This window comes from Lolium rigidum, chromosome 2, assembly GCF_022539505.1.
Source record: "Lolium rigidum isolate FL_2022 chromosome 2, APGP_CSIRO_Lrig_0.1, whole genome shotgun sequence".
Classification (NCBI taxonomy): domain Eukaryota; kingdom Viridiplantae; phylum Streptophyta; class Magnoliopsida; order Poales; family Poaceae; genus Lolium; species Lolium rigidum.
In genome coordinates, this window is record NC_061509.1 from 192,276,726 (window position 1) to 192,285,517 (window position 8,792).

General features: G+C 42.4%; 1 protein-coding gene across 1 annotated transcript; it reads right to left on the reverse strand.

Moving 5' to 3' along the window:
* Positions 1 to 5,640: 5,640 nt before the first annotated feature.
* Positions 5,641 to 8,322, reverse strand: LOC124687900. Its single transcript, XM_047221627.1, has 4 exons — positions 8,215 to 8,322; positions 8,033 to 8,135; positions 6,662 to 7,054; positions 5,641 to 5,928 (listed from the first exon to the last, which is right to left on the reverse strand). The coding sequence occupies exons 1-4, from the start codon at positions 8,310 to 8,312 to the stop codon at positions 5,800 to 5,802; spliced, it is 723 nt and encodes a 240-aa protein (XP_047077583.1). The 5' UTR covers positions 8,313 to 8,322; the 3' UTR covers positions 5,641 to 5,799.
* Positions 8,323 to 8,792: the final 470 nt, after the last annotated feature.

Consider the following 8,792-nt stretch of genomic DNA (forward strand, 5'->3'; position numbering starts at 1 on the left):
ACTCTCGCTATCCTCTAAATGTTCTTTGCAAAGGATTATTAGGAACAAGAACAATAGATGCACACTGCTCCATTTTAAAATCATTACTAGGCAAATCAGCTTTATAAGGAGTTTTAGTAAATTTAGAGAAGTTAAACTCATAAGATTCACCAGCAAATTTGGTCAAAATTTTCTCTTTCTTGCAATCTATAATAGCTCCACAAGTATTTAGAAAAGGTCTACCAAAAATGATAGGACAATAATCACTAGCGGCAGAACCAAGTACCAAAAAGTCAGCAGGATATTTAATCTTACCACATAGAACTTCCACATCTCGAACAATACCAATTGGTGAAATAGTTTCTCTATTAGCCAGCTGAATAACCACATCAATATCTTCAAGTTCACAAGAATCAATTTCGTGCATAATCTCCGTGTAAAGCTCATAAGGTATAGCACTAACACTTGCACCAATATCACATAAACCATAATAGCAATGATCACCAATTCTAACGAGATAGCATAGGAACACTAGCTTGTTTGGGTTTATTAGGATGTGAAACAATATTAGAAGCATCTTCACGAGAAAATAATATGACCATCCTCTACATTTTCGAGTCACAAGATCTTTAACTATTGCAACGGCGGAGTTCAACTTTTATTTGTTCTTCAGAGTTCTCTAGGTTTCTTTTCACTTTTATGAACCGCACTATTTATAACGAGTACTCTTTCATTTTAGCGGGAAAAGGAGTTTTTCAATATAAGCTTCAGGAATAACGCGATCAGCAGTTTCAATTACAACACACTTATTAATAGATGAATCAATTCTATCTTTGTATGGTTCATGATACTTATCAAAATTCTTCTTAGGCAATTCATAATGAGAGGCAAAAGCTTTATAAAGGTTTGCAGCAACTTGGGAATCAAGACCATATGTAGCACTCATATTACGAAATGTATCGGTATCCATAAAAGCTTCAATGCATTTATAATCATAAATTATACCGATTCTCTATCTTTGTCGTTCTCCCAACCTTCGGTATTTTCTTGGATCCGATCAAGAAGGTCCCTTTTAAACTCTTCTTTATTGCGTGTAAATGATCCGGAACAAGAAGTATCCGGCAAGGTCTTGTCTTGAAAAGAAAGTCTTGCATAGAAATTATCAATAATAACATTACCAGGAAGCTCATGAATGGGGCATTTGAGCATTAAAGACTTCAATCTCCCCCAAGCTTGGGCAATACTCTCTCCATCATGAGGCCAGAAATTATATATGCGGTTCCGATCTTTGTGAATTTCACTTGGAGGATAAAATTTGGAATAAAATAAAGGCACAATGTCCTCCCAATCAAGAGAATCACCATTCTTCGAGCAATTTATACCAATGCGCCGCTTTACCGGACAGCGATATAGAGAATAGCTTCTTCCTAACTTCATTCATAGCAATACCTGCACATTTGAATAACCCGCATAATTCATGCAAAAACGAGTAAATGATCACCGGGATGGACGAGTTCCATCCCCTTCATAGCGGTTATCCATAACATGTTCAATAATTTTCGTAGGTATCTTATATGGTATTACTTCCTCACATGGCGCCTCATGCACTACCGTTGCGGTAGTAGTAGATTTCCCAAATAGAAATTGAAGAGAAGATCTCTCCATAATGACTTATAGCAGCAGGCAGAAATAAAATCAGCACAAACAGTAAAGGTTTTTCCTTACCAATTCCGCTTACCAATAGCGCTTCACTCCCCGACAACGGCGCCGGAAAATAGTCTTGATGACCCACAAGTATAGGGGGTGTATCGTAGTATCTTCGATAAGTAAGAATGTCGATCCCAACGAGGAGCGAGAAGGTGTTGACAGGCGGTTTTGATGAAGGATTCACTCGTAAATGCTCACAAACAAGTATTCGGGGGGTTTTGATGTAACGAGATGAATAAAGTACGAGTAAGTAAAATGCGAGAGAAATAATTGCAGCGAGTGGCCCAATCCTTTTTAGCACAAAGGACAAGCCGGTTTGTTTACTTATAATGACCAAACGTTCTCGAGGACACACGGGATTTTAGTCTAGTGCTTTCGCTACATACGGCTGATTAATCTTCATTGTTTTGATAAGTGTTGTGTGGGTGAACCTGTGCTAATGTACCGCCCTTCCTAGGACTAATACATACTTGTGATTATACCCCTTGCAAGCATCCGCAACTACAAGAAAGTAATTAAGATAAATCTAACCACAGACCTTAAACTGCGAGATCCTGCGATCCCTCCTGCATCGATATACCAACGGGGGCTCAGGTTTCTGTCACTCCGACAACCCCGCAATTGGCAAACGAGTACAAGATGCATTCCCCTAGGCCCATAAATGGTGAAGTGTCGTGTAGTCGACGTTCACACGACACCACTAGAAGAATAACACCACAACTTAAATATCATAACATTGAATATTACTCAACCATAGTTCACTACTAACAATTAGACTTCACCCATGTCCTCAAGAACTAAACGAACTACTCACGAGACATCATATGGAACATGATCGGAGGTGATATGATGATGAATAACAATCTGAACATAAACCTTGCTTCAATGGTTTCACTCAATAGCATCAATAACAAGTAGAAATCGATACCGGGAGAGTTTCCCCTATCAAACAATCAAGATCAAACCCAAATTGCTACAGCGGTGACGATGTCCAGCGGTGGAGATGGCGGTGATGATGGTGGAGATGATGATGATGGTGATGGAGATGATGTTCAGCTCGATGGCGGTGACGATGGCGTCGATTTCCCCCTCCGGGAGGAATTTCCCGGCGGATTCACTGCCCGCCGGAGAGCTCTTTTCTCTCTCGGTGTTCTCCGCCCCGCGAGGCGGCTGTAACCCTTCGTGAGGATTCCTCTGTGGCTTAGGTCTTCGGGACGAAGGGTTTCGCGAAGAAAAGGAGGCGAAAGAGGCCGAGGGGCCCCACACCACATGGTGGCGCGGCCGAGCCATGGGCCGCGCCACCCTATGGTGTGGGCCCACCTTGAGTCCAGCTGGCTCCCCTTCTGGCTTCCTCCGTCATCTGGAAAAATAGGATTTTCGGTAAAGCTTCCTTCCACAGTTGATCTTCCGAAATATCGCATCCTGACGGTGCTTTTTCCTGGCTCCGGTGCTCGATCTCCAAATAATCATGAAACATGCAAAATAGATGAAATAACATAAGTATTGTGTCCCAATATGAAATATATCAATGAATAACAGCAAATTATGATATAAAATAGTGATGCAAATTGGACGTATCACACCTCCGTCCTCGGTCACACGTTCGGTGTTGATGAAGACGACGTCCTTATCCCCGTTCCAGCGGCAGCAGAAGTAGTAGATCCTCCTTGGAATCCCGGCAGCACGACGGCGTGGTGGCGGTGTCGATGGAGATCTCCGGCGGAGCTTCGGTAAGCGTATGAGGGAGAGGTGGTGGAGGAGGGGCGGCTAGGGTTTGGGAGAGGGGGGCGCCGACCACTATAGGGGTGCGGCCAACTAGGGCTTGGTGTGGCCGGCCCCCTCCCCTTGTCCCTCTTTTTATAGGTGGAACCCCCAAGAGTTGGTCTACAAGTCTTCGAATAAGACCCCAAACCAAAACCTTCCATGTGTAGGGAAACCTACCCAAGGTGGGATTCCCACCTTTCCTTGGAGGGTGGTGGCCGGCCACCTTGGTGGAGTCCACCTGGGACTCCACCCCCTTAGGGTTGGCCGGCCATGCTAGGTGGAGTCCCTTCGGGACTCCGCCTTCCATAGTGATTTCTTCCGGACTTTTCTAGAACCTTCTAGAACCTTCCATAAATGCACCGGATCATTTTCAAACTTATAAAATGACTTTCTATATATGAATCTTATTCTCCGGACCATTCCGGAACTCCTCGTGATATCCTGGATACCATCCGAGACTCCGAACAAAACTTCGAACTCCATTCCATATTCCATATCTACTTAAATGACATCAAATCTTAAGTGTGTCACCCTACGGTTCGCGAACTATGCAGACATGGTTGAGACATCTCTCTGACCAATAACCAATAGCGGGATCTTGGAGGTCCATTATGGCTCCCACATATTCAACGATGACTTAGTGATCGAATGAACCATTCACATACGATACCGATTCCCTTTGTCACGCGATATTTTACTTGTCCGAGGTTTGATCATCGGTATCTCTATACCTTGTTCAACCTCGTCTCCTGACAAGTACTCTTTACTCGTACCGTGGTATGTGGTCTCTTATGAACCATTCGTATGCTTGCAAGCTAATTAGACGACATTCCACCGAGAGGGCCCAGAGTATATCTATCCGTCATCGGGATGGACAAATCCCACTGTTGATCCATATGCCTCAACTCATACTTTACGGATACTTAATCCCACCTTTATAACCACCCATTTACGCAGTGGCGTTTGATGTAATCAAAGTACCCTTCCGGTATAAGTGATTTACATGATCTCATGGCCGAAAGGACTAGGTAACTATGTATCGAAAGCTTATAGCAAATAACTTAATGACGTGATCTTATGCTACGCTTAATTGGGTGTGTCCATTACATCATTCACATAATGATATAACCTTGTTATTAATAACATCCAATGTTCATGATCATGAAACTATGATCATCTATTAATCAACAAGCTAGTTATACAAGAGGCTTACTAGGGACTCCTTGTTGTTTACATAACACACATGTATCAATGTTTCGGTTAATACAATTATATCATGGTATATAAACATTCATCATAAACACAAAAGATATATAATAACCACTTTATTATTGCCTCTTGGGTATATCTCCAACACGCCCAACCTAGGCCAGCTCCGGTCGGCTATTCCGGCGGAGCGGCTGTCGGCGGCCTAGTCAAAGGAGGAAGAGAACCAAGGATACTGTAGCTAGCTGAGAGCGGAGAGGGGGGAAAGTATTGGGAGCTCATAGGCACATTGCGATAACTGCTTTTGCGGGTATAGCGAGCTCTGACCTCACACAGGTTTAACTTTTCACACAAATTCTTTTTCCCGAATTTGCTAATTTTCAGTCTGGAAATTACTTCTTGAACGCTATGCATTTGAGTTGCAAATTACTAAGTTGCAACTGAGATTTTCTCAATTGTAAGTGGGGTTGCAAATAAAAAAAAATTAGTTGCAAGTGAGGTTGCAACTAGAAAAATACATCCAAATCGATAGATCTACTCCCTCCACCATAAAACATATTTTTATACTAGTGTATTTACGCAACATTGTAGATGTTGATATTTTCTCCATATAATTGATCAAACTTAGTAGTAGTCCCTTTGTTCACTAATAATAGAAGATATTTTCGTAAACAAGATTTGTTTGCCAAAACCTGTTAAATAAGTGAACAGAGGAAGTAGTAAGTTTTGGGCTTTTGGCATTTGGCTAAATTTTTATGCCCTACGCAAAATCACGGTTAGTATGGCGCCACGGTTCTTTCAAAATCAGATTTCACCTTCTAATATTCCAAGATCACGATAAGGCCTTCCAGGTCACAGTGTTGCACTACGGCAGAGATCGTATGCCACCCAAGACAAAATCCGAGACATAACCAAGCACGGGCACATGTGACAATACAGTTCTTAGCAAACCCGACCATGCTGATAGAGAATATAAGTTGGACGTAAAAGGGAAAAATATGTGTGGCTCATATTAGATAGTACAAAAACCCTTGCAAAAATCACATCATCCATCATTCCATGACCATACACAGAATACATTCCAATCTAAAATGTGAAGGGGCCTATCTATAAGTGCACAGAGCCGGTAGGGCTGTAGAATCATCACATATACAGTTCCCGCCATGGTTCTTGAATGCTTTGTGATTTCTCAACCCCCATCTCAATGACAGTTTCGTTGGAGAACTCCAAGTTAATGTGCCTGGCCAAGTGATCACCCACGCATTGCAGCACCTGGAAGTGCATTAGCAGAGAGATTAGATGAGCACACAAGCACTAGAATTTGCAAAGTAGTGTTGACGCCACAACTTGTATAGAAAATGGACCAGGGTACAAACGAACTCTTGTAACATAGTAACATACCACACAAAATTGACCTACGATGAGTTCTTCCAATGTAAACAAGTGTTTTTTTGGTACTTCCTCCGACCCATATTAGTTGCCACAAATATGAATGTATCTAGGCTTATTTAGTTCTAGGTACATCCATACTAGTGGCAAGTAATATGAATCAGAGGGAGTATATAATTTTCTATTCATTATGAGTGGTGCTGCATTGTTATTTGTGAAATATCAGTGAGTGCAAGTTCTTGTATATTATAGTGTCGCATATAAAACCAATAAACAAACCATTAGACACCATAGGAAAAAGCCTTCACAAACATGGGTACGCTCTTGCTTTCTATTTGACAAGATACCAGGATTTCTCCTACTCTCAAATATACAAGTCCTATATAAATCAGTCAGTTTCAGCACTAATAGCAGCTTGAAGGTACCAGGCCACATCTTGAGCTTTTCATAATTGATAGTTAGTAATGAAGTTGGTTTAGAGTTTGCCACTAAAATTAACATAACAATTTCCCATTCCATTATTCTGTATCATTATCACGTACCATTACTTTCTCTGAAACTTCCACAGAAGATAATGAAGAAAGTTACAGATGATAAAAGGACAGTAAAGCTGTACCTCAAGGTCAGAGTCTGAAGAGCTTTTGCTTTGGCGCTGCCCACCTGATGTGACAAGAAGAACTGTGGGTATCTTCAACACACGCACCATTTCCAGCAAACACAGTATTGGCTCACTACGTATTTGCATTGATGGAGGAGGTTTAGTAGTTCCGTCAACCAACAAGTGAGTAAACTCATTTGATACCCCTATTTGAGAAGCATGAAGTGTCGTTAACTGTCCAGTTTTTGTTGAATTGACCATTCCATGGTAGTAGCTTGATGGCCTTGTGATGAATGGAACAATTAGAACTGGCTGGACGGAGGGAACTTCAGAAGAAATCAATGCTAAAATCTCGTTCATAGCACATGCAGCAACAGGAGGCCTATAGTCTGGCAGAACAAACAAGGACACCTGCCAAAAATTAACAGGCTTGAATGTGGTGTCCATAAGAAATGCAGTTGTCTTAAATTCTTTTTTAGTTACGACTGCAGCACTAAGGAACTATGCCCCTTGTTACCAAAAATATATTCAGTAATTAGTTAGCAAATGATAATCAAAGGTGGGGACAAAAAAAGAATTTTCCTTTTCCATTTGCAGTAGATTGCCTCAAATTTTAGTGATAATCAAACACGATAAGCTAACATAGAGCATTTAAAGAGGTGGTCAGGGGGAACACACAGAAACACCATCTTTCCAAAATCTAAGCTCCCTATGAATAGAGAGATGTGGTTGCTCCATTGCTCAAATCAGGTGGTGCCATCACGATGAGCAGACCCCACCCATTTTAACTATTTCTCTCACTAACTTTGATTTTCTGGTTGCTCCATTGCTTCCTCAAATCAGGTGGTGACAACAGAACACGTGAACCCCATCTATTTAACTTGGATACAACCTCATGTTCATAAACCATACTCCCTCCGTTCCAAAAAAAGCTTCTCAACTTTGTCAAGATACGGATGTATATAAACATATTTTACCTTCTCTGGAGTACTATTTATTTCTGGGCAACTAAGTTTTCTCTGTCTACAATATGAACTTGGTAGTTTAGTTGATCAGCCCGTCAAACACTTCAAGATCACACTACTTCCTAGGTTTCTGAGCTCAGCTCTTACACTAAGCAACACACTATTCAATAGTTCAACAGCTTGCAATAGACCAGTTAAACAGTTTCCGTACTACACATGCATCATTCAGTTCAACTGACATCGCCCTGAAAATACCGAACTGCAACCATGCAACCTCCTAGTAATAAACAGTTAAAGGGGAAGCACTCATCTCGCGGCGATTGTTTACTCAATGAGCCGGTTTTCGCTGTTGGGCATACAATATATGCTGATTTGTAGCAAACGAACTGGATCTACTACCAGATTGGCGAGGAAGCCAGCTTACCTGAGGAGCGCCAGTGGAGTCGGAGAAGCTTACGAGCTCGCCGGAGGCCTTCTCGTCGCTCAGGCCGTACTTGGCGAGGGGGAGCTCGAAGGGCGAGGAATCCCTGCAAGGACATCATAGACGAAGGGTGAGCTGACGCAAGGTGCGTGATTTTGGTCGGTTTAGGTTAGGGTTTTGCGGACCTGGTGAGCCCCGGCGACGGGCGGAGGGCGTCGGCGAGGGCGGCGCCGTAGCCCGCCACGTCTCGCACGAGGACGACGACCCTGGAGGCTACCCGCATGGCCGGCTCAGATGATCCAACGGAGTGGGGACGAGAGAAGAGGACGCCTGGAAATCGAGTCTGTTTTTTCAGAGCAGAACTCCTGGAATCGAATCGAGTCAGGGAAGAAGGGAAGCAAAGCTACACAGGATCTAAGTGGGCCTTCATCAGTTCACAGGCCGTCCAGATGAAATCTAAGTGGGCTATAAACACGATGGATCAGGCCAGCAACGCCTTAACCAGAGAGAGAAAAGAAGCGGTCCATTAAGGGGGATCGTCCGGTCTGAGTCGTTTGGATGGTCATGTGGACAGCGATGTTCGTTTAGTCGCTGCGCCCAACGGTTACCCATTTAACCAACACGGTTAATATATGGTCTATTTTTTTTTAGAAAATAGGCCATTTGGCCACACAGATTTATAAATAATATGTAAAAAAAATAGAATAATATCAAATGAAATGTAGCATGACTAGAAAACAAAATGTGTCATAGTTTGAACAGG

Coding starts and splice junctions, on each gene's coding strand:
- LOC124687900 (XM_047221627.1), bottom strand. CDS start 8,312: ATGCGGGTAGCCTCCAGGGTCGTCGTCCTCGTGCGAGACGTGGCGGGC. Junction 8,136..8,214: donor CCGTCGCCGGGGCTCACCAG/GTCCGCAAAACC, acceptor ATGTCCTTGCAG/GGATTCCTCGCCCTTCGAGC. Junction 5,929..6,661: donor CTTCAGACTCTGACCTTGAG/GTACAGCTTTAC, acceptor ATGCACTTCCAG/GTGCTGCAATGCGTGGGTGA.